This window comes from Cajanus cajan, chromosome 10 (genome assembly GCF_000230855.2).
Source record: "Cajanus cajan strain Asha chromosome 10, NIPB_CcT2T_4, whole genome shotgun sequence".
Classification (NCBI taxonomy): Eukaryota; Viridiplantae; Streptophyta; class Magnoliopsida; order Fabales; family Fabaceae; genus Cajanus; species Cajanus cajan.
This window is the reverse complement of record NC_138526.1, coordinates 4,344,246-4,370,111: the sequence shown is the minus strand read 5'-3', so window position 1 is coordinate 4,370,111 and position 25,866 is coordinate 4,344,246. Positions and strand designations below refer to the sequence as shown.

General features: G+C 40.0%; 3 protein-coding genes across 3 annotated transcripts; 2 read left to right on the top strand and 1 right to left on the bottom strand.

Annotated features, from left to right (window-relative positions):
* Positions 1-300: 300 nt before the first annotated feature.
* On the top strand, positions 301-3,521 carry LOC145952872 (uncharacterized). Its single transcript, XM_083065942.1, has 2 exons — positions 301-684; positions 1,608-3,521. The coding sequence occupies exon 2, from the start codon at positions 2,496-2,498 to the stop codon at positions 3,519-3,521; it is 1,026 nt and encodes a 341-aa protein (XP_082922068.1). The 5' UTR covers positions 301-684; positions 1,608-2,495.
* A 2,070-nt stretch (positions 3,522-5,591) lies between these two features.
* Positions 5,592-12,971, top strand: LOC145952637 (uncharacterized). The gene is made up of 3 exons (XM_083065448.1): positions 5,592-5,994; positions 6,920-8,903; positions 10,267-12,971. The coding sequence occupies exon 3, from the start codon at positions 10,270-10,272 to the stop codon at positions 12,127-12,129; it is 1,860 nt and encodes a 619-aa protein (XP_082921574.1). The 5' UTR covers positions 5,592-5,994; positions 6,920-8,903; positions 10,267-10,269; the 3' UTR covers positions 12,130-12,971.
* A 2,008-nt stretch (positions 12,972-14,979) lies between these two features.
* LOC145952282 (uncharacterized) lies at positions 14,980-25,077 on the bottom strand. The gene is made up of 6 exons (XM_083064617.1): positions 25,030-25,077; positions 24,256-24,726; positions 23,752-24,156; positions 23,119-23,220; positions 22,024-22,990; positions 14,980-14,987 (listed from the first exon to the last, which is right to left on the bottom strand). The coding sequence occupies exons 1-6, from the start codon at positions 25,075-25,077 to the stop codon at positions 14,980-14,982; spliced, it is 2,001 nt and encodes a 666-aa protein (XP_082920743.1).
* Positions 25,078-25,866: the final 789 nt, after the last annotated feature.

Here is a 25,866-nt window from a genome sequence, read left to right as displayed (position 1 = left end):
TCGTAATTTTAATAAAGGAATAAGGGTATTTTTGTAAACTTATTATTAATGGCATTTTCGTAATTTTTAATGGCATTCTCGTAATTTTGTTGAAGTTTTTGGGGTATTTTTGGTTTCTGGAACGGGCCGTTCCAAATGTGGAACGGGCCGTTCCAAATGATAAAATTGTGTATTTTTGGGACGTCCAGAACGGGCCCAGAACGGGCCGTTCTCCAAAGGAGAACGGGGCGTTCTCCTTGCAGAACGGGCCGTTCCAGAAGGAGAACGGGGCGTTCTCCTTGCAGCACAGGCCGTTCCAGAAGGAGAACGGGGCGTTCTGCTGGGTTTTGGAACGGGCCGTTCTGATTTCAGAACGGGCCGTTCCAGTTGAAAATTTTGCGTAGATTTGAAGGGTCCAGAACGGGCGTTCCACTTTTCGGAACGGCCGTTCCGGATAGGTCCGCGAAAATGCCTATAAAAAGGCCCCTCCTCCCTCTCAAATCCACACACCTCTCATCTTCTCTCCCTTCTCTCTTTTCTTTCTCTCTCTACTTCCTGCTGTTGATGGAAGGAGCTTAGGGGGTGGAGGTTCTACCCTAGTTCCGGTCTCGATATAAGGAGAGAGAAGAGAAGGTTCTGCCCGAATTTTGACTACCGTTTAAGGAAAAAGAAGAGGAGGTTCTGCTCAAGTTACTATTCATCCAGGTACGGGGGAAAAGGGGATTATTTATATGTAGAGTACATGAGGGAATTGGGTAGAGGAAGAATTTCTTAGGATTATGATTTTATAATTATTTTATTTGAAGAATCATTAGTTCTATTGAAATTATGTGTTGAGGTTTATATATATGCCAAATTGTAGGAATAATGATCTGGGAAGAAAGAAGAAATCATAAATGCTGTGAACTAGAATTTGGAATAATTATGAGTTTCACTGTTATATTAAATTGATTATCTTATTGATTATTATAATTTATGAATATTATTGCTATATTACTCGTTAAGAATGGATGATCTTGATGTGAATTGCTTGAGGGGTGTGTAAACCCTCATTTTGTTGGGCTTATCTGTTGTGTATGTGATGTGTATGTGATGTGAAATTATGTACGTGATGTGAATTTGAGTTATGAAATGAGAAGTGTGGAATGTGATTGAGATGTGAATGAGATGTGATTATGGTACTGATGACCAGGGGTGAGCACGACCCTAAGCTGATGGGTAGCGTGACCTTGGCACAGTATTATGTCAGGGGTGAGCACGGCCCTAGGCTACTAAAAAGGGTAGCGTGACCTTGGCACAGTGTTATGTCAGGGGTGAGCACGGCCCTAGGTTGGAAAAAGGGTAGCGTGACCTTGACATAGTGAAATTTGTGTGGATTATGAATGAATTGTAATGTTCAAGTGGATTGTGATGGATTGATGTAATTGTGAATTGAGGTGTGAAAATGATGAATGGTTGATAAATTATGATACACACATATATATATATATATATATATATATATAGATAAATGCTTATGAATATTTTATTAAATAATGAGTTATTATGAGATTATATTGTGATGTGTTTGTATGTACTTTGCATATAGATATTTTCTTTTCTCACCGTATAAACTGTGGATATTTTAGGAGAAGAAGATCCAGCTACGAATGGCTTCTAGGATGCCAACAGTTAAAATTCTGGGAATGCTCTGATAGTGTGACATCGGGGCAGAGGATTTCTAGGATGAAATATTTATGTGTATTTGGCACTGTAATATTGTTTTGAAAACAATTTGTAAAACTCTCGTGTTTTATGTTTTATATCTCTATTAATGTGATTGTCGAATTTTTATGTGAACCCTTTTACCAACTTAGAAAATTTAACTTTCTTAAATGTATTATAATTTTTTTTATATATGTGTTGGGGTAGTAAGGGTGTCACATTTAGTGGTATCAGAGCCTGGTTGATCCAATCGGCCGTGAGTTATGAGTCTACTATGCTTGTTTGGTAGATTAATTATGCTCTTATTTATTTATTTGTGTGCATTGTATTCTCAAGATTTGTCTGATAGACATGATATAATTTGATGATGCTATTTTTTTTATTGATCTTTTCATAATTTCTTATTTGTTTGATACTTTTTACGTAAAAAGACCTTAGATTTGGATGATTTAAGAGTTTACGGTTAATGGAATTTAGGAATCTATAGTAGTAAGCAATTGAATCAAAGGTGGTTGTATTTGAGAATTGGAATTTTGATATTTTGATGAGAGATTGGAATGTTCCTTGAGTATTGGTGCTTGCATGTTAACTTTATGGTTTAGGTAGTATGTAAATTTTATTCTAAGTCCTTTGTGAGCTGTTTTGGAAAGCTTTAATATGAGTTTAAGGTAAAAAAAAAAAAAAAAAAAAAAAAAAAAAAAAAAATGAGTTTGGAATGGTTAAGGTATTTTGTGAAATGTTAGTACACTAATGCTAGTATGATAATTCCTTATGTCTGTTGTTTATTTGATTATGTACTATTTTCTTAGATTATGGCTGGTAGGAATGATCGTGCAATTGCTGATGCTCTTCAAGCATTAGCACAAGCTGTAAGTAACAACCATAGGACTGAAATCGCTCCTAATTGGTTAGAGCGATTTCAACGAAATAATCCACCTACTTTCCAAGGAGGATATGACCCAGATGTTGCGATGAATTGGCTAATGGAAATCGAAAAGATTTTCAATGCCATGGAGTGTCCTTTCACTCAGAAAGTGAGGTTGGCTACCTTCATGTTGACTGCTGATGCCCATTTTTGGTGGGAAGGAGCACTTCAAAGGATGATTGATGCAGAAATGCAATTGAATTGGGACAACTTCAAGAGGGTTTTTCTTGAGAAGTATTTCCCGGATGATGTAAGAAGCCAGAAGGAAGTTGAATTTCTTGAACTAAAGCAAGGGAATGACACAGTGGCAGAGTATGCTGCAAAATTTGATGCCTTGGTTCGCTACTGTACTCATTACCATGGTGAGGATGGCGAAAGGGCTAAGTGTATTAAGTTCGTGAATGGCCTTCGCCCTGAGATAAAAACAGCAATCAATTATCAAGAAATTTATCACTACCCGACTCTTGTCAACAAGAGTAGAATTTATGACCGTGACAATCGTGCACGTGCTGACTATTACAAGGGAGCTGGAGGTCCTATGCGTACCACAAATTCTAGTGCTTTAGGTAAAAGTAAACCTTACACCAAGTCTACTGGGAATTCAAGTTCTAAGGTGAATAATCAAGATTCGATGCAACGAAAGAGTCAATCTCCAATGGTTGGACAAACATCAAAAGGGGGGAGTGAGGGTTCTGTTCCACGCGATAATTGCTTCAACTGTGGGAAGACAGGTCATAAGGCATATGAGTGTTGGGTACCAAGAGTGATAACATGTTACAACTGTTACGAGAAGGGACACAAAGCTCGGGAGTGCCCCAAGAATAAGAAAGAAACAACAGAGGTTGAAGGGAGCGCTAGCAAGCCTAGAGCTACAGGAAGAGTATTTGCCTTGAGTGGTGTTGAAGCTACTTAATCCAAAGATTTCATCCAGGGTATGTGTTTCATCAATGGAACCCCTCTAATTATTTTATATGACTGGTGCGACTCACTCTTTTATATCACGTATATGTCTAAATTACCTATTTTTTTTTTTTTTTTTTTTTCCTTGTCTTCTGAACTAATAGTAGAGACACCCACTAATGGTTCAGTGATCACTTCTGATGTCTGTCCAAAGTGTCCTTTGACTATTGATGATAGAGAATTCATAGTTGACTAAATTTGTTTGCCTCTAAGTCAGCTAGTGAAATTAGTAGCTTCCTTGGATTGGCTGAATACTATAGAAAATTCATAGAGGGATTCTCCAAGTTAGCATTACCTTGACAAGTTTGACTACGAAAGGAGTTGTGTTTGTATAGGATAGTAAATGCAAGGATAGTTTACCGGGCCCTTGAGGAAAAGTTGACTAGTACACCTGTTTTAGTATTGCTTGACTTTTGTGGTTTATTGTGATGCTTCTAAAATAGGTTTGAGTGGAGTGTTGATGCAAGAAGGAAAGATAGTGGCTTGTGATTCTAGGCAACTGAAAACTCATCATAGGAATTACCTTACTTATGATTTTAAGTTAACGGTTGTAATATTTAGAGACATTGCCTATATAATTATAAGCTTGAGGTATTTATTGATCGTTGGAGCCTTAATTATTTGTTGACTGAAAGAGTTAAGTTAAGTTTAAACTACTAAGAGGACTAATATTTCAAACTTAGATTTGAGTAAAGTCATTGTGGTAACCGATATTTTGAGTAGGAAATCTTTATATTTATTTTCCTTTATGATTAGAGATTCAAATTAGGGATTTAAGTTTGACTTATGAGATTACTCTTAATAGTGTAAAACTAAGTATGACTCGAATACTAAGTGGATCGTTGAAAGAAATTGGAGAAGCATAATTAGTTGATTCATTTGATAACAAGATATGAGATTATAGGATAAGGTGATGGATAAGAATTTGACTTGGGTGTAGATGGAGTGGTGAAATTAGTGATCTGATACGTATACCTAGTGAACTTACACTTAGGTACTTAATCTTTAGAGATAACCATAGAAGTAAAACCAATATTGTAGCAGATACCTCGATTATGATGACCTCTGATATATCATTTTGATGATTTAAGGGTTGGATTTGATTGAAGAATTTAGAGACTTATGCTAGATGAGTGAGATTACCCTTAGAAGCATTGAATGGATTATGCTGAAAGTAACTAGTGAATTAATGGATGAGATTAGGGAAGCTTAGGAGTCAGGTCTTTTCTTAGAACCAATTTGGGTGTTTAGTAACCTTGAATTAAGAAAGATGATTTTAGAGTAAAGACATACGAGTGTTCTTGAAATATATTTACGAACTACTAAGATGTATCAGAGTTGCGCAGCGGAAGTGTAGTGACCTAAGGTGAAGAGAAAAGAAATCATATACTCGTGTTTAGTATACATGAAATCTTTACAAATTTTGTAGCAATTAGACGTCTCATTTTGGAAGTAAGATGGTGAATGGATAGACCTTAATTATAGGTTTGTTTGAGACATTTAAGAGATTGATTTAGATTCCTTAAAATTTACTTGTCTTACCCTTAGATTTCCTTGGTAAAATGAATAGAGTTGTAGGTAGTGAGGTTGCATAAGAATTAGAAGTAAGAAGCGAAGAATTTACCATTGCAAAAATTTCGAGGACGAAATTTCTAAAAGGAGGGAAGAATTGTAACACCCCAATTTTTATTATAAAGAGTATTTTTGTATTAATGGCATTTTCGTAATTAGTAATGGTATTTTCGTAATTTTAATAAAGGAATAAGGGTATTTTTGTAAACTTATTATTAATGGCATTTTCGTAATTTTTAATGGCATTCTCGTAATTTTGTTGAAGTTTTTGGGGTATTTTTGGTTTCTGGAACGGGCCGTTCCAAATGTGGAACGGGCCGTTCCAAATGATAAAATTGTGTATTTTTGGGACGTCCAGAACGGGCCCAGAACGGGCCGTTCTCCAAAGGAGAACGGGGCGTTCTCCTTGCAGAACGGGCCGTTCCAGAAGGAGAACGGGGCGTTCTCCTTGCAGCACGGGCCGTTCCAGAAGGAGAACGGGGCGTTCTGCTGGGTTTTGGAACGGGCCGTTCTGATTTCAGAACGGGCCGTTCCAGTTGAAAATTTTGCGTAGATTTGAAGGGTCCAGAACGGGCGTTCCACTTTTCGGAACGGCCGTTCCGGATAGGTCCGCGAAAATGCCTATAAAAAGGCCCCTCCTCCCTCTCAAATCCACACACCTCTCATCTTCTCTCCCTTCTCTCTTTTCTTTCTCTCTCTACTTCCTGCTGTTGATGGAAGGAGCTTAGGGGGTGGAGGTTCTACCCTAGTTCCGGTCTCGATATAAGGAGAGAGAAGAGAAGGTTCTGCCCGAATTTTGACTACCGTTTAAGGAAAAAGAAGAGGAGGTTCTGCTCAAGTTACTATTCATCCAGGTACGGGGGAAAAGGGGATTATTTATATGTAGAGTACATGAGGGAATTGGGTAGAGGAAGAATTTCTTAGGATTATGATTTTATAATTATTTTATTTGAAGAATCATTAGTTCTATTGAAATTATGTGTTGAGGTTTATAGATATGCCAAATTGTAGGAATAATGATCTGGGAAGAAAGAAGAAATCATAAATGCTGTGAACTAGAATTTGGAATAATTATGAGTTTCACTGTTATATTAAATTGATTATCTTATTGATTATTATAATTTATGAATATTATTGCTATATTACTCGTTAAGAATGGATGATCTTGATGTGAATTGCTTGAGGGGTGTGTAAACCCTCATTTTGTTGGGCTTATCTGTTGTGTATGTGATGTGTATGTGATGTGAAATTATGTACGTGATGTGAATTTGAGTTATGAAATGAGAAGTGTGGAATGTGATTGAGATGTGAATGAGATGTGATTATGGTACTGATGACCAGGGGTGAGCACGACCCTAAGCTGATGGGTAGCGTGACCTTGGCACAGTATTATGTCAGGGGTGAGCACGGCCCTAGGCTACTAAAAAGGGTAGCGTGACCTTGGCACAGTGTTATGTCAGGGGTGAGCACGGCCCTAGGTTGGAAAAAGGGTAGCGTGACCTTGACATAGTGAAATTTGTGTGGATTATGAATGAATTGTAATGTTCAAGTGGATTGTGATGGATTGATGTAATTGTGAATTGAGGTGTGAAAATGATGAATGGTTGATAAATTATGATACACACACACATATATATATATATATATATATATATAGATAAATGCTTATGAATATTTTATTAAATAATGAGTTATTATGAGATTATATTGTGATGTGTTTGTATGTACTTTGCATATAGATATTTTCTTTTCTCACCGTATAAACTGTGGATATTTTAGGAGAAGAAGATCCAGCTACGAATGGCTTCTAGGATGCCAACAGTTAAAATTCTGGGAATGCTCTGATAGTGTGACATCGGGGCAGAGGATTTCTAGGATGAAATATTTATGTGTATTTGGCACTGTAATATTGTTTTGAAAACAATTTGTAAAACTCTCGTGTTTTATGTTTTATATCTCTATTAATGTGATTGTCGAATTTTTATGTGAACCCTTTTACCAACTTAGAAAATTTAACTTTCTTAAATGTATTATAATTTTTTTTATATATGTGTTGGGGTAGTAAGGGTGTCACATCCAAGGCTTAAGCCTTCTTCCTATCCGAGAATCTCCTCCATCTAGTGTTCATCTTTGTGGTTTCCATCTCCTTGAAGAAGATCCGAGCAAAGGAGAAGCTAAGGAGAAGTCATCTACCACTCCTCCTAACCTTTTCCATCATTTTTGGTATCAAGAGCAAGGTTCTTCTTGGAGATAAGTTCTCTTGTATTTTGTCCAATTATTTTGCTGTTTGTGTACTCTTGTATGTCTTCTTTGAGTTTCTATTCGGATCTAATTGTTTTGAATCAAATTTGTTCCATAGATCCATTGTTTGATTGTTCTTGATTTTCTTCCACAATCAACTTGTTTAGGACCTATTAGCTTGTGCTTGTTTTTGATTTTAATTTTGAGTCTCTCCATTCCTAATATGTGTCCGTGATTGGACTGCATACATTGCATTTAGATTTTGGTTTTTAATCCATGTTTTGTCTTAGCATGTTTGTGTAGTCTTTATATGTTGCAAATTCCTTGAATAGCATGTTTAACCTAGTTTTATTTTGAACTTTGTGTCTACATATTGCTCTCGGTTTTGTTTCTCTTTTGCCTACCTATATGTGCTTTTCTTTTACCTTATTGTGTTCATAATTTGCTATTATTAGTTCTAGCAAGTTTCCTTAGAGTTAGGTTTCCTTTGTGTTCTTAAGTTTTCAAATCATATTCCATTGAAAATCTTATAAAAAAATTTTGACTCAAAATTTCAAGTGTAATCCTACTTCTAGTGCACTAATTTTGTGGATTCAAATTTTAAAAAAAAAGTGAGTTAAGAGGCTGGAAAACAGAGTTTAAAACAGAGCCTAAAGACCTAATGTTCAAAAGAAAAAGAGTTCAAAAGAAATCCAAACCAAAACCTAAAGACTAGTGCACTAGTTTCTCAAATTTACTTGAATTTTGACCTAATTTTTGGCTAACTTGTAGTCTCGGTTTCTATAGCTTGGAATCATAGAAAAATTTGAAACAAAAGGCAAACACCTTCTCTGGAGTGTAGACCCCTAAAATTGTCCGGGTCGGAAATAAAGCTTGAAGACTCTCGAAGACTGAAGGATAATCAGCCAGAAGGACTCCTCGAAGGCCCTAGGAGGGTTCTCTGTAGGTCTAGAGGTCTTAGAATAGCTCAAAATAAGGAAGTGGAGGGAAAAAGCCCAATACGGCCGTACTAAAGTCAATACGACCGTATTGACACTTCAATACGGTCGTACTGAAGTCAATACGACCGTATTGACACTTCAATACAACCGCAGCGAACTCAATACGGGCGTATTGAAATTTCTGAATTTCAATACGACCGTATTGAACTTCAATACGACCGTATTGAAGTTCAAAAATTTCAATACGGCCGTATTGCCCCTGTAGGCCGTATTGCGCCTATTCCCTATAAATATGACGTCAATTGGACGTCATTCCACACTTTTTCACTCAGTTTTGACTCCCTCCTTGAGTATTCTGGGGTTTTTGAGCAGTGTTCTGCCCTAGAAATCTCTCTGGGAGTCGATCCGACGAAGTTCTGGAATTCCGAGCACTTAGCTTGGAGATTCGAACCTAGTCGAAGGGAAATCCTCCGGATTTCCATAGTCAAAAGTTTTTAGGAAGGAGCGAGCGAGCTTGTAGAGCGAGGGAACGCCAAAAAGCTTCCCAGTTTTACTCAATATATAAAAGCACGCTTCAAGAGGTTTCTTCTTAAATCCTTCCTTTTACTGCTTTCTGTGTGCATATTTAAACTGTCATCATGTAGATAGTCAATTTATAATTGCTTAGAATAAATAGGGGTAATTTAGTAATTTTACACTGTTATTTTAGAGAAATAATCTGTCATAGGGAACCCGAAAGGGGCGCTGTGGGGTGCTAACACCTTCCCCACGCGTAACCGACTCCCTTACCCAACTCTGGTTGTAATGGCCAAAGTTGATTTATAAAATCAATTGCCTTATCCCTTTTTCCAATGTTTTGAGTAAAACATTGGTGGCGACTCCACGAACCCTCCTTTTACGAAAACCACTAATCCATGGAGGGTCCCGCTTGGGATTAATATGGATTAGTGAGCCTTTTTATAAAATTGCTTGTTTGACGAGGTCTCAGTTTGAGAATAAGTCATTCTAGCAATCCACATTTTTTAAACAAATAAACGAGTCCAACCATCAATCGCGAATGCCGAAAGCCCGTTTCGGGCCGGTGGCGACAGATGGCGACTCCACTGGGGAAGCCTCGAGAGTCAGTCCCATTTAGTGACAGATTATTTTTAACAAATAATAGTTAAAACTACTTCATTACCCCTTGCTTGTATTATAATATGTTTTATTATATGGCTTTAAATAACTGTTGTATGTTTAAATTCCGCAATTGTTTGAAATAAAAACTGCACACAAACCTTTGCACACAACAGTTCCCTCTATACCCGGGGGCATGAGTGATTAACCATAGGGAGTGGATGTTAGTACGGCCGGTTGTCGAATGGGTCTATAGGTGCCCGTAGACCGTTGTCGGAAAACATCACTCAAGGTGATAACCATGAACTTGAGTCCGACGGTGCGTTGGAGCTTTCCATCGACCTACGACGAGAGGAATTGGGTCCCTATAATGGGGGCACCTTGGGGGCCTTGGACTGGTGAGAACAGTTAGATCCTCCTTGAATATGCACTTTTCTGCAGGAGACCCCTACCTCGTAATTTGCTCGTGACTGTTCGTGGATGAGTGAATTGTGTGTGCATTTTTATGTGACATTGTATGAGCATACATTTGCATTCTTTAAACATACAACATCCCTAGTAAAATAAAAATAAATAGAAATAAGGATCTTCTAGTACGTGGTGTTAACATCTACCTTTATTGCATTCATATAGGTAGTTTTCCTTTTCACCCAAAAATACAAAAAATACAAAAAGGTACAAAATATCAAAAAATAATGATATTTACCCAAACCAAGCAATATCATGCATCATATTAGGAAAATCCCAAAAACATGATAATGCTTAGTTAAATAAACACTATGCATGCATATTCATCGCCATCATCTCATATCATGCATTGTATTGTAGATTATGGAGAGGTCTAGGGAGGTGCAAAGGCCATTAAAGAAAGTGGACTTCCTATTATACCGTGCTGAGAGGTTGGATCACCTCTGTACCTTGATGCCACGAGAGGCTCGTTTGGAGTTCGAAAAATCTTATGGACGAGTCCTTGACTTGATGAAGATTTGTGTGGATCCAGCTTTTCTGAGAGCCTTGGTCCATTTCTGGAGTCTCGATCTGCACTGTTTTGAATTCCCCCAGTTTGACTTAGTTCCTACTCTCGAGGAGTACGAACTCATGCTTCGATGGCCCAAATCAACAGGGGTTTATATTTTCCATGGAAATCATGTGGCCGTAGAGAGAGTTGCCACTCAAGTCAAACTACCGCCACGATTATCTGTTTTAGTGGGGAACGGCAGTATCAAGGGTTGGAAGCTTGCTATGATTGAAAACCACCTTTCTTCTTTGGCTGATGAGGGAGATTGGTTAGCTTTCAACAAGACTCTAGCGTTAGCCGTGTTTGGGATGATCCTATTCCCCTTTCACGCTAACACAGTGGACCATGCTGCTATGGACGCCTTCTTCGCTTGGGACGTACATATGAAGAGTCCCGTGCCTGCCATTCTTGCCGACACCTTGCTTTCTGTCAGCTTATCTCAACAGAAGCAAGGGAAAACTATCCGATGTTGTACCTCCTTGTTGTATGTGTGGGGCATCACACACTTTTATGCCTCTAGTCATATGGGGACTTTGCCCGATCCTTTGAGAAGTTTTTCGAAGATCCCCGTACGCCGCCGGTATGCTTCCGAGTGGAAGGAAGAGATGGAACAGTGGAGTATTGAGCACTTCACGTGGGTTTGTCCTTGGTTCCGTCCAAGCAATGTATTAACAAGATGCGGCAATTATCCAAGCATACCATTAATGGGCCTCCGAGGTTGCATAGCTTATTCACCTAGATTGGCTATGAGGCAACTCATGAGGACTCAAATTGTTCTTACCAAAGAGGAGCTTGGAGGGTTGTGTTTCTCCTTTGATTCCGAACATCAGAGGGACATGCACGCTGTCATTAGAGCGTGGGAGAAACCAATCTATGAGGGAGATCGAGAGCTTGGAAAGCCTCGGGTATCCGCCTCCACCGACTACGAGATATGGAGGAACGAGAGAGGGGTGTCTCAACCATCCACCTCTTGCGCAACCACAACCACAAGGAGGTTAATGCAAGAACAAGTCGACGCCTTGACCAAAAAGCTGGAAAGCATGGAAGCTCAAATGAGATTTCTTGAAGAAAAAAATGAAGAATCCAGTTTTACTATTGATGGTCTTCAAAGGCAATGCAAGAAGAAAGACCACGAGATAGAGCGGCTCAAGGATGAGTGTGCTAACCTCAATGAGGAGACTACTCGGGCATCTAAAATACCAAAGGTTGAACCGGGTAGTCAACTCCAAGAAGTCAATGTCAAGATAGCACGCCTTGAAGCCGAGCATGCAAAGCAGGCACAGTTGATTAGGGACATGCAAGAGGACTTGCTATCGACTCGATCCGACGCACAGAAATGGCGGGAAGTCGCTCAACGACACGCCGCAAACCTTTCCGACTTCCGCAAAAAGGAAAGGGAAGGATTGGCACGAATGGCTAAACTCCAAGAGGAGAAGGATCGAGCCAAAGACGAGCTTAACGAGCTGCAGGCCATGATCAACTATCACATTCAGAAAGCGAAGGAGGCTCAGAAGACTTGTGATGATATGAGTCAAGCCGTCCACTCGCAAGTTGAAGCAATGGCACGCCATGTTGAGGAAGCCGAAGAAGAATGGCAACGACGTATGAACCCGCCTGTGGGTTTCTACCGGCTTTTCTCTTTTTGTAAAAAATTGCTTCAAAACATTGTATAAAAAGTTGTACACTTTCTTCAATGAATAAAATCGAATTCTTGAGATTTATCGCCTTTGCATCTCATAGTCATTCATTTGCATTTATCTCTCCCGGTAATTTAATAATAAATGTTAATAAAAAGAAAGAAATAATCGATGCGTATGTTCAGAATGGATCGCACGCCATTGGTCATTAAATGCAAACCAACAACTGCACCAAGCAAGCACACGGCGACTCCGTTGTTGGTAATCAAGACAGACGAAAGGGAAGGTCCGACACCGTTAAGGATCATCGCTCCAAGGCCTTTCCCCTACAAAACAAATAAGGCTGTGCCATGGACATACGACGTCCATTCTTCTGCCGACAGCGACATCTCCAACATCGCTGGACTTGGGGGCATGACTAGGAGTGGCAGGATCTACTCTCCCGAAGATCTGCACGATAAAGCTCCCAAGAGTAAAGGAAAAGAAAAGGAGAAAACCGAGGAAGATAGAGAATCCGAGGAGGAGACTGATGAGTTGTTAAAATTCATCAAACAAAGCGAGTACTCCATCGTGGATCAACTTCACAAGACACCAGCAAAGATCACTTTGTTGTCGTTGATCCTAAGCTCCGAACCGCATCGGCAAGCTCTGTTGAAGGTCTTGAACGAGGCATATGTGTCGCATACCATCTCCCAAGACAAGTTTGAGGGAATTGTTAGCCACATCACGGCTAATGATCACCTCACTTTCACCGATGAAGAAATCCCCGCCGAGGGACCTAATCACAACAAACCCTTGCATATCTCTGTAAAGTGCAAGGAGTACCACATCGCAAAAGTCTTGGTGGATAACGGATCTTCCTTGAATGTGATGCCCAAAAGAACTCTTTCAAGTGGCAATCAAGGGAATCCAAATGCGCCCGAGTAACATGATCGTTCGAGCTTTCGACGGTTCTAAAAGAGAAGTGGTGGGAGAAGTCAATCTTCCAATCCAAATTGGACCTACCATCTTCAACGTCGAATTCCAAGTGATGGATATTACTCCTGCATACAGCTGTCTCCTAGGCCGACCTTGGATTCATGATGCGAAAGCTGTACCCTCTACGCTCCACCAAAAAGTCAAATTCATTGTGGGTGACAAACTGGTGACTGTACAAGCTGAAGATGACATACTCATCAGCAAGCCATCCAACATACCTTATGTGGATGCAGCAGAGGAAGCTTTGGAAACCGCCTTCCAAGCATTGGAAATTGCCAATGTTGAAACGTTTCCCCGAGAAATGAAGAAGGTAGCCCATATGCTCACAAAGAACGGATACTTGCCAGGACAAGGATTGGGCAAGTACTCCCAAGGAATCCCGGAGCTACCTATTATCAAGGACAATCCGGGGAAACAAGGGTTAGGATACAACCCTGTTAAAGATCAAAGAACGAAAAGGAATCAAGATCCTTCTCAACGTTCTTTAAGCCAGATCTTTAGGAAGGCTGGTTCACAAACATCAAGGCCAGTTGTCGTCATCAAGTGTCCTTTTCCTTCTAATAGGGATGTGTAAATTCAGTGACTATTAGAGATCACTCCTCGGGGACAGCCCGACCCCCGAGCCTCGATAGGGCACATGTTTCCATCATGATTATAATAAAATCATTCTTCATTAATTTCTTATTGATTCTTTTCTTGCTTACAATAAAGTTCTAGACCACATTATTTAACCCTGTTTGAACGAACATAAGTGAGGTTAAAATCGTCTTAATAATCAATAAACCCGCATCATTTTTATGTGGAAATGTGCATGACAGCTTGGAGCACCTTTTCTTGGCATCAATAAGTGCCATCATGGATAAAGAAATCCTAAAGATGATAAGCTCGGCAGAAAACCCAAAAAGGGGACTGCGCAAAAATAAGAGCAAAAGACCCGCTAGGAATCCCACAAAAGGGTGACCTAGGCAAAAATTAGGGTTACAAAATAATGAACAAAAACAAGGGCCCGCTAAGACATCACAAATGGGTGTTTTAGGCAAAAGTTAGGGCCGTCAAAAAAGGGAACAAAATAAATCCGTGATGGTACCATCAATTGAATTCAACAAGGAGCTCAAGAAAAGCTATCCAAGTTGTCAAAGCACAATCATTAATAACGAAGACGTGCTTAACTTCATAAATGTTTAATCGAACAAACCTAAACACAATAAGCCTGCCATTGGCCAGCCATTCTTACAAAATCCATTTTTCAAAAATAAAACAATCCCCTCTAAAACACAAACTTTTGAAAAATATACCTTTTCCTTCTTTTCTCTCTTGTCCCCAACGATTTTTTGAATAATCTAGTGGAAACATGGAGATATAGTGGTCAATAGGAGGGTTGACACATCTTCTAAAGGAAGGGAGAATCATTTGGTTGATGACACCAAAATCAAAATACGCATCATTCCTCGGTAACAGAAATCGGCAGAGCACAGTCCGTCTGGAGGAATGACAAAATCCAAACAGAAAAACGCATCGGTTAATTCTTTTGAAAAATGAATCGAATAGAATTAGGTGCATCATACTGCATACATGCATACAGATGATAGGTGTACTGGAAGATCACTTATTCTCTGTTTATTGAAAAAACAAAAAATATATAAACTTCAGAAAAAACAATACGCCTGTATCATGTTCAGTACGCCCGTACCAAAATTAGGGTTATGAACAAATTTTCAATTCAATACGGGCGTACTGAAATGAATAACGGCCGTATTGGCAATAACAGAAATCCTCCCTCACATCAATGACAAAATTCCTCCAAAAAGAAGAGGATAGGGGGAGCCATTCATTTTTTCCAAAAATAAAATAATTAAACTTGCATTTTGTGCATCGTGCACATTAATTGCACATTCAAAGAAATCATCATTAGGCAACTACATAAAATAGAAAAAATAGAAAAATTGCTTGTGTATGACAGCAGCAAACAAAATGCAAAGATTCAGAAAATCAACAGCGTCATACAGAATAACTGAGCCTGGAGAGGCTTGCCGAAAGAATACTCTCAGAATAACTGAGCCTGGAGAGGCTTGCCGAAAGAATACTCTCAGAATAACTGAGCCTGGAGAGGCTTGCCGAAAGAATACTCTCAGAAAATAATTGAGCCTGGAGAGGCTCGCCGAAATAATACTCTCTCAGAATAACTGAGACATTTCTGTACAGAAAAAGCCGAAAAACAACAGAAAAGGCAAAAATACAGAAAAAGCCAAAAAATGACAAAAAAGGCAAAAATACAGAAAAAGCCAAAAACGACAAAAAAAAAAGGGCAAAAGATTTAGAAAATCAATCACCTCGTACAAAATAATTGAGCCTGGAGAGGCTTGCCGAAATAATACTCCCGCAAAATAATTGAGCCTGGAGAGGCTTGCCTAAATAATACTCCTGCAAAATAATTGAGCCTGGAGAGGCTCGCCGAAATAATACTCTTTCATCATAACTAAAGCCTGGAGAGGCTTGCAGAAATAATACTCTCTCAGAATAAATGAGCCTGGAGAGGCTCGCAGAAATAATACTCCCCAGAGGGAACCTCAGCTCAAGCTCACGGAAAAATCCCCAGCGAGGGCTATCAAAGCAAAATCGACGCAATCCCCAATGGAAGCGCGATCATCCAAGCAAAATATTCAGTCAAAGGACTTGAAACTTCCTCAGTGGAAGATAGCTCTCTGACTCAAGCGCTGAGTGAGGCTAAGCCTGCAGAGGCTTCCTAAATAATACTCTGGGATACATAAGATCCCCAAATCCCCAGTCGCCTACTCAAGAGGCACCCCTTCAAAAAGAGAAAAAATCATAAAAAGATCAATAATCATTCCCCAAGCGGAATCAGGCTCTCAGCCTATCATTGAACATCAAGATGATCTGCCTAACAGAAGAGGCCAATCACAACCAATGACAAAATCCCCTGGCGGATAACAGCCTACACAGAGGCAACAAAATCCAAAAGTTAAAAAGAGTTACCCGAATAAGGATAACCGGGATACTCCACCAACGTCAAAAGGACGTCAGCCAAACATAAGGCATCGCTCAACTCAGAGAGAGAGCATCTGTGTCTATACCCCGAGGAGTCAGAAATTCCCCAAGGGTACCAACAATGCAATGCAAGTTGGGGCACAGGAACCTGTGAATGACTGCACATCCCCTAGACGGATCCCTGCGTTATCCAGCCCTCAGTGGCACAAAAATCAAAAACAATCGTCGAAGCAGCATCGTGGACTGTGGAGACAAAATCAACATCCAGAATCCCCAGCGGATAACAGCCTACACAGAGGCAGCAAAAAATCAGAAAATCAAAAAGAGTTACCCGAACAAAGATAACCGGGATACTCCACCAACGTCGAAAGGACGTCAGCCAATCATAAGGCACCGCTCACATCAGAAAGAGCATCTTTGTGTCTGTACCCCAAGGAGTCAGAAATTCCCCAAGGGCACCAACTACGCAATGGAAAGTTGGGACACAAGAACCTATGAGTAACTGCACATCCCCTAGACGGATCCCTGCGTTATCCAGCCCCTAGTGGCACAAAATCAGAAACAACCGTCGAAGCAGCATCGTGGACTGTGGAGACAAAAATCATCACAAACCCCTGGAAAGGAGATATTCACGCTACCCCGTCGTCACAAACACGGAGGTATGCAGCTTCCGGCTCGGGCAATGAGCGAAGCTATCTCTGGAAAAGGGGTACTCACCACTTACCGTTGTCACAAAGGTACTTAGCTTCCGGCTCAAACGAAGAGTGAAGCTAAGCCTGGAGAGACGGTACTTACAGCTTCCAGCTTGGGCAACAAGCAAAGCAAGGCCTGGAGAGGCAAAACTCACACTGCTCACCGTCGTCACAAAGGTGCTTGGTTTCCGGCTCGAACAAAGAGCGAGACTAGGCCTGGAGAGGCAAAACTCATACTGCTCACCGTCGTCACAAGGATACTTAGCTTCCGGCTCGAACAAAGAGTGAAGCTAAGCCTGGAGAGGCGGGTACTCAACCATCATCGTCATCAGAGGCGCGTTGATGTCCAACTTCCGGCTCGGGCGTCGAGTGAAGTTGACCTTGGAGAAGGTAAACTCAGCTACCGAGGATGTCAGAAGCGCCGAGGTATGCACCCACCTGGGGAGGCTACTCAACATTTTTCCACCGGAAGACGCTACAAGTCAGAAGGTCGGCACAATACCCGGACAATTGGGTCAACTCCTTTACTTGTCAGCCGATACACCAAAAGGCCGTCCGACTAAGTAAAGGGGGGGCAGCTGTAGACCCCTAAAATTGTCCGGGTCGGAAATAAAGCTTGAAGACTCTCGAAGACTGAAGGATAATCAGCCAGAAGGACTCCTCGAAGGCCCTAGGAGGGTTCTCTGTAGGTCTAGAGGTCTTAGAATAGCTCAAAATAAGGAAGTGGAGGGAAAAAGCCCAATACGGCCGTACTAAAGTCAATACGACCGTATTGACACTTCAATACGGTCGTACTGAAGTCAATACGACCGTATTGACACTTCAATACAACCGCAGCGAACTCAATACGGGCGTATTGAAATTTCTGAATTTCAATACGACCGTATTGAACTTCAATACGACCGTATTGAAGTTCAAAAATTTCAATACGGCCGTATTGCCCCTGTAGGCCGTATTGCGCCTATTCCCTATAAATATGACGTCAATTGGACGTCATTCCACACTTTTTCACTCAGTTTTGACTCCCTCCTTGAGTATTCTGGGGTTTTTGAGCAGTGTTCTGCCCTAGAAATCTCTCTGGGAGTCGATCCGACGAAGTTCTAGAATTCCGAGCACTTAGCTTGGAGATTCGAACCTAGTCGAAGGGAAATCCTCCGGATTTCCATAGTCAAAAGTTTTTAGGAAGGAGCGAGCGAGCTTGTAGAGCGAGGGAACGCCAAAAAGCTTCCCAGTTTTACTCAATATATAAAAGCACGCTTCAAGAGGTTTCTTCTTAAATCCTTCCTTTTACTGCTTTCTGTGTGCATATTTAAACTGTCATCATGTAGATAGTCAATTTATAATTGCTTAGAATAAATAGGGGTAATTTAGTAATTTTACACTGTTATTTTAGAGAAATAATCTGTCATAGGGAACCCGAAAGGGGCGCTGTGGGGTGCTAACACCTTCCCCACGCGTAACCGACTCCCTTACCCAACTCTGGTTGTAATGGCCAAAGTTGATTTATAAAATCAATTGCCTTATCCCTTTTTCCAATGTTTTGAGTAAAACATTGGTGGCGACTCCACGAACCCTCCTTTTACGAAAACCACTAATCCATGGAGGGTCCCGCTTGGGATTAATATGGATTAGTGAGCCTTTTTATAAAATTGCTCGTTTGACGAGGTCTCAGTTTGAGAATAAGTCATTCTAGCAATCCACATTTTTTAAACAAATAAACGAGTCCAACCATCAATCGCGAATGCCGAAAGCCCGTTTCGGGCCGGTGGCGACATGGAGTCTTAACTTGAATATAGAAAAAGAAAGAATTAAAAAAAAAATTAGAGAAAGCATTTTAAAGTGAAAAAGCCGAGAGGTGTACATTGGTGAAAAATCACTTGATTCCTTGTTATTGTTTTGACTACTACTTGTGCTATACTTATCCAATTGCTTTCAATTTTTTTTTGTTTTGTTCATCTACTCTAGTACCTATCTAGGAACATTCCTAACTGAGTGCTAGCTTTATTTGGAGTCTTATTTTCCAGTTTTACTTGTTGAACCTCTTTGAGTCTTGTCATATATACATATTACTCTTAACTTTTGGTATAAGCTTTCCAAATTGTGCTTTATTGCTTGTCTAGTTTTCTTTCAATAATTTCCCTGTGCTGGAAGTGGCCTCAAATTCTTGCTCAAGGATCAAGCATTGCTCAACAAAGAGTAGGAAAAGTTTGGACACTAAGACCTAAAAATTTGACCTAATTTAGTGACCAAAACTTCTCCTAAACTTCCTTCACTTGAGTGACCATTCCTTTCACCTTGTGAGGCAGCCACCATTAACCTCTTTGTTGTGTTTCTTTTGCAGGTCCAGTAGCATCATATTGAAGGATTAGTGGCGGATTAAACACTTGATTAAGTGTTGGAAAATTTACACAACAATCCGTCACTAAATTGGTCACCAAAACCGCCATTTATTGCTTTCTAGGCTAGTTTAAATTTTGCAATCTCTCTTGTATTTTAAAATCAATTTGTAAAGCTTGGAGGGAGTATTAAGAAGCTGGTCAGGTATATCTAAATCCTTGTTAGCATCCTCACGTGTAGTGCTAGTGGAAGTGGCTTGGAAATTTCATATGTTTCAAGCTTCCACTTAGGGAACCCGACTAGTTACTTATCTTGATTCCTTTAAGTTCTTTGTCTTTTAATTGCTTTATTTTGCTGCCTTGAAACGTCTAGACTTGTGTAGATTTACTTGCTCACGTTTAGTTTAGTCTCAAAAACAAACAAATTGTGAAAAAGCATTCAAAAATTTTTGTGAAAAGTTTTGGGGAATCAAAGATACCACAAAGGAGTTTAGTGATTTCCACTTGAAAAGGCTTGGTTATTAAGTGGCTCTTAGTAGCTCACCTCCCTTGATAGTGCAATTTGTACACTTAGACTTCCAAGTGCTATTTTTGTTCCTAGAAAAGTCCAAAAATATTTTCTTTTTGCATAGCATATACAAAAAATTCTTTTGTTTAATCATGAGAAAATATTTCTCAAGTGGTAGTGAATTAAGCTCTCCAAAAGGTTTTTCACATTCTACTCAAAGGCTTAAATCACTAACACCTTGGACAAAGCAAGAAGCTTTAAAAAAAGAAAAAGAAAAACTTGAAAAAAAAGCACAAATTGCAATTTTAGAGGAAGAAATTCACATTATTAAACAAAAGAGAGAAAAACTTTTAGCAAAAGAAAAATTGAGAAAAACAAGAGAAAAAGAAAGAAAAAAGGCATTGCTCTTAGGGAAGAGTAAGGAGGAAAATAATTCCTCTAAAGGACTTGTGAGTGAAGAGAGTTGTTCTACCACTAAAAATCATTTACAAAATACTCTCTTCATAAATAAAGACCTTAACTCTTACCCTAATCTTACCACTAGTCATGAAGTAGAGATTCAAGAACAAATCATTCTAAAGAAAAATGAATCTCAACTTCAAGATGTAGTGAAGAAGGAGTGGACTACATTTAGTTCCACTTCTTGTGCTACTTCCTTGGAGGTGCCCAAGGAAGATAGCCTTCCTCTCTTTAGGAATCCTTCTACCATAGTTGTTCTAATAAAGCACCCAAATTTTGGAATATATTGTTTGATAGATACATCTTGTCATATTTCATATTCTATTTTTGATCTTATGGGAAGTTCATCTTTATTTGAACTTAATTTGCACCCTTCCTTACAAGACAAAACTAGTTTATATGAGTTTTCAAGATTTTCCAAGACATTTTATCTACCAAACAATATGATTCAAAATTGTTTAGGACGTTTTCTAGTATTCTTTTCTTTATATTTTAGGAAAAGCCTAGGCTACCATTTAGGGTATTTTAGGCAAGATATTGTAGTGTTTAAAAATCATTCTTTTCATTGTCTTAGTCATAGTGTTATTACATTCTTAGGTTTTACTTCTAGGTTATGCTTAGGAGAGGAGCCTATTTCTACTTTTAGGGAGTCTAATTTTGATAGTTTATTTTTTCTTAGGCTAGATATAAGGACTCCTCTTAGGATCCATAATCCATTTTCTCATCATAAACATGTCACCTCTTATACATGGTTTGTTGTGTATGTAGGTGATGTTTCTTATTCCATGCATCCTCGTGATTTGAGGACAAATCCTTTTCAAGAGGGAGGGGATGATGGAATCATGCCTAGGAAGGCAAGAGGTGACATATTGAAGGAGCCAAGAGGAGTTGGCTAGACATGAAGGTTTGGGCTAGTCAGGGCCCAATGGGCCTGATGGGCCTGGGAAGGCCCAAGTTGAACTTTTCATGGGCCATATTTTGTTATAGCTATTTTCATATGTTTTGTATACATCATGTTAGTATAGGTATCATATATTTTGGTCTTGTATTTTGGGCCACATAGAGTAGCATTTTAGGTTTTAGGCTTGTTGGGCCTAGTTTTGGGCTTCATGGGCCTTTGGGCTTTTGGTACCCAATATTGGGCTCATTTTCATTCTTGTAATTTTTCCTTTCCATTGTATTTGTTTGACCATTGTATTTAGGTCATTAGATTAGGAATATACAAGAATTACTTAAATAGGTAAAATAGGTTAAACTAGGTTTAATTTGGAAGTCATTTAAGTTACATTTGAGTCACATGTTTAGCACCATGGGTGGCTGAACATGTGCCACTCAAATTAACCCTAAATAACTCTCAAATCAAACCTAAATGCATCTAGGCACCTAAATTTTCGGACTAGCACATGGGAGCCAAAATTTGAATTCAAATTTCAAGTTTGAATTCAAATTTTGGGCGCCACATGTAGCCTTGGATTTAGGCGCCCAAAGTTGCACACTTGGAACCCTGCTTAAGTGATTCTTCCACTCTTTGTATTCACTTTTGAGAATAATGAAATTTGAGAGCTTATTCAGCCAAATTTCGTTCAAGAGTCACCATGAGAGAAAGCTTCACCTTAGGAACCCTTCTAGGATTTCCTCCTCTTTGAAGTGAGCTTTCCCTTGCACCTTAAGCTTGGATGCTTCCATCCAAGGCTTAAGCCTTCTTCCTATCCGAGAATCTCCTCCATCTAGTGTTCATCTTTGTGGTTTCCATCTCCTTGAAGAAGATCCGAGCAAAGGAGAAGCTAAGAAGAAGTCATCTACCACTCCTCCTAACCTTTTCCATCACCAAACCTGCAAAATATGTTAGATATGACAAAATCCACAACAACCCGAGCATCATTAGTTCTGGTGGCTTTGGCTTCCACCCATTTTGAAACATAATCAACAGCTAGGAGAATATATGAAAAACCAAAAGAGACAGGAAAAGGACCCATGAAATCTATACCCCAGACATCAAAAACCTCGTAGAATAGCATGGGCTGTTGAGGCATCTGCTGTCTCCATGTAAGGGATCCTCCTGCTCTCTGACACTGCTCACAAGTGCTGCAAATTTTCCACGCATCCTTGAAGATGGTGGGCCAGTAAAAACCACAATCAAGCACCTTGCAAGCTGTCCTCTGAATGCCAAGATGACCACCAGATGCAGAAGAATGACAGAACTGCAGGACGGAGTCAACCTCATGGTCCGACAAGCATCTCCTGATTACCTGATCACTGCAAAACTTCCACAAATAGGGGTCATCCCAAACATAATGTTTAGCATCACTCTTGAGTTTATCAATCTGAGCTCTAGATGCTAAAGGAGGAAAAACAGAAGCAACTAAAAAATTAACAATATTTGCAAACCAAGGGGTGGTAGAAGCAGAAACAGAAGAAATAGTTAACAAATTTTCATCAGGAAAATTATCCTGGATGGGCAAGACGTCAGCACTATCCTCAGCTCTCTCAATCCAGCTGAGATGGTCTGCCACTAAATTCTGAGCTCCACTCCTGTCTCGTATATCCAGATCAAACTCCTGGAGCCAGAGCATCCACCTGATCAATCTGGGCTTTGACTCAGCCTTTTTCAGTAGGTACTTCAGAGCTGCATGGTCAGTATAAACAATAACACGAGAACCAAGCAAATAAGATCTAAATTTATCAAGAGCAAAAACAATGGCCAGAAGCTCTTTCTCTATGGTAGTGTAGTTTGCTTGGGCAGCGTCCAAAGTCCGGGAAGCATAATATATCACTCTGGGCAACTTGTCAACTCTCTGTGCCAGGACAGCTCCCAATGCATAATTGGATGCATCACACATCAGCTCGAATGGGACTGTCCAATCAGGTGCCTGAATGATTGGAGTGGTGGTGAGTGCTTCCTTGAGGCAGTCAAAAGCCTGTTTACACCTGTCATAAAAAAAAAATCAACATCTTTTTGTAGAAGATTGGATAGCGAAAGGGCCTTCTTGCTGAATTCTTTGACAAAGCGCCTATAGAAACCTGCATGGCCAAGAAAAGATCAAACCTCTCGCACGCAAGAGGCGTAAGGCAACTGTGAAATAATAGAGACTTTTGCAGGATCTACTTCTATGCCCTTACTAGAAATAATATGCCCTAAAACTATACCCTGTTCAACCATGAAATGACATTTCTCAAAATTAAGAACAAGGTTAGTCTCAATGCATCTATTCAGAACTCTATCCAAACTATCCAAACATGCATCAAAAGAGGATCCATATACAGTAAAATCATCCATAAACACCGCTATGCAATTTTCAAGAAAATCAGAAAAGATACTAAGCATGCATCGCTGGAATGTGCCAGGGGCATTGCATAGGCCAAAAGGCATCCTCCTATAGGCAAAAGTACCAAAAAGGCAGGTGAATGTGGTCTTCTCCTGATCCTCAGGAGCAATATGAATATGAAAATAGCCAGAGAACCCATCAAGAAAGCAATAATGAGATTTACCTGCCAGACGCTCAAGCATCTGATCAATGAAGGGCAGAGGAAAATGATCCTTCCTTGTTGCTTGGTTGAGCCTTCGGTAGTCAATACAGACCCTCCAACTATTTTGCACTCTAGTGGGGATGAGCTCATCCCTCTCATTCTTAACAACAGTGAGGCCTGTCTTCTTGGGGACCACCTGGACCGGACTCACCCACTGACTGTCTGAAATGGGATAGATGATCCCAGCTTGTAGAAGCTTGGTCACCTCTTTCTTCACAACTTCCAAAATGACAGGGTTGAGTCTCCTTTGGGGCTGTCTCGCTGGTTTAGCTCCATCCTCCAATAGTATTATGTGCATGCAAGTGGAAGGGTTGATACCAGGAATGTCCGCCAGGGCCCAACCAATGGCTTTCTTATGCTTTTTCAGAACGTGCAACAATTTCTCCTCTTGAACAGCATCAAGGGAGGTGGAAATGATCACTGGTAGCTTCTCATGATCCTCCAAGTAAGCATACTTGAGGTTCTCTGGAAGAGGCTTCAACTCTGGTGTTGGTGCTGGCTGAACATCAGAAGGAACCAAGGAAGGGAAAAGTGGTTCCACAGCCTGTACCTCAACCTGCAAGTCAGATTCTTTTGTACTTCCTGCAACATGGTTAGTGCATTCTGACTCTAAAGAAATAATATCCAGGGGTACAACACCGAAAACATCAGATACAAAATCAGATTCAAAATCAAACTCAGAAACATAATCAGATTCAGATTCAGATTCAGATTCAGTGCATGCAAGAGAAGTATATAGATCAGATAGAAAACAATGTTTCTTATCATGCAAAGAATAAAAATTAGAAGCATACTGATCAACAACATCATCAAGTATCTCAGCACGAAAAACAGAATGGTCCTCAGATGGATGTTTCATGGCATCAAGAATATTAAAATGGACAACACAATCACCAAACTCCATGGACAATGTAGCAGCATACACATCAATCTTAGTTCGGGCTGTTTTCAAAAATGGTCTACCTAAAATGATTGGGGTGGAACCATGAGAGAATCCCTCCTCCATATCAAGCACATAAAAATCAGCAGGAAAAATTAGTTCACCAACCCGAACCAAGACATCCTCTATGAAACCTGTAGGGTGGGCAACACTCCTATTTGCCAACTGTATCACCACACCCGTAGGCTGCATAGGACCAAGAGACAGAGATTTAAAAATGGACAGAGGCATGACATTTATAGAAGCACCCAAATCAAGCATGGCATTTTCAAATTTGCTATTCCCAATAATACAAGGTATGCAGAAAGTACCTGGGTCCTTACATTTTTCAAGAATGTGAGGAACAGATTTACCTATCAAAGCAGACACATTTCTGCCCATGCTGATTCGCTCATTGCCCTTCAGCTTCCTCTTATAAGTGCACAACTCCTTCAAGAATTTTGCATATCTGGGAATTTGCTTGATGGCATCGAGCAGAGGTATGTTCACCTCCACCTTCCTGAAAGTCTCCAAGATCTCCTTATCCACCTCTTCCATCTTTTTGCTTGGAATTGATTTTGGTGGAAATGGAAGAGGGATAGGAGGCTGTCGCCACCGGCCCAAACGGGCCTCGGCGGTCGCGAAGACGGTCGAGCTCGCTTTTATTTTGGTTTTGAAAATGTATTGGATTATTAGAACGACTTGTTCTCAAACTGAGACCTTGTCGATCCTATCCAATTTATTCATTAAAACGTCTCACCAATCCATATTAATCCCAAGCGGGACCCTCCATGGATTAGTGGTTTTCGTAAAAGGAGGGTTCGTGGAGTCGCCACCAATGTTTTACTCAAAACATTGGAAAAAGGGATAAGGCAATTTGATTTTATAAATCAACTTTGGCCATTACAACCAGAGTTGGGTAAGGGAGTCGGTTACGCGTGGGGAAGGTGTTAGCACCCCACGGCGCCCCTTTCGGGTTCCCTATGACAGATTATTTTCTAAAATAACAGCGTAAAATTACTAAATTACCCCTATTTATTCTAAGCAATTATAAATTGACTATCTACATGATGACAGTTTAAATATGCACACAGAAAGCAGTAAAAGGAAGGATTGAAGGGAAACCTCTTGAAGCGTGCTTTTATATATTGCAAAAAATGAACTGGGAAGCGTTTTGGCGTTCCCTCGCTCTACAAGCTCGCTTCTCGCTCTCCTAGAACAAAATTTTAACTAAGGGAATCAAAAAGATTTCCCCTCGACTAGGTTCGATCCTCAAGCAAAATGGCTCGGGGCTCAAGAACTTCGTCGGATCAACTCTCCGAGTGATTTCTAGGGCAGAACACTGCT

Bases quoted from the DNA above. Each gene is read 5' to 3' on its own strand.
- LOC145952872 (XM_083065942.1), top strand. From the start codon at position 2,496: ATGGCTGGTAGGAATGATCGTGCAATTGCTGATGCTCTTCAAGCATTA.
- LOC145952637 (XM_083065448.1), top strand. From the start codon at position 10,270: ATGGAGAGGTCTAGGGAGGTGCAAAGGCCATTAAAGAAAGTGGACTTC.
- LOC145952282 (XM_083064617.1), bottom strand. From the start codon at position 25,077: ATGGAAGAGGTGGATAAGGAGATCTTGGAGACTTTCAGGAAGGTGGAG. The intron at 23,221-23,751 runs GTGAGTCCGGTC...ATGGTTGAACAG, and splicing joins CCATTTCAGACAGTCAGTGG to GGTATAGTTTTAGGGCATAT. The intron at 22,991-23,118 runs GTTTGATCTTTT...AGGTGTAAACAG, and splicing joins ACGCCTCTTGCGTGCGAGAG to GCTTTTGACTGCCTCAAGGA.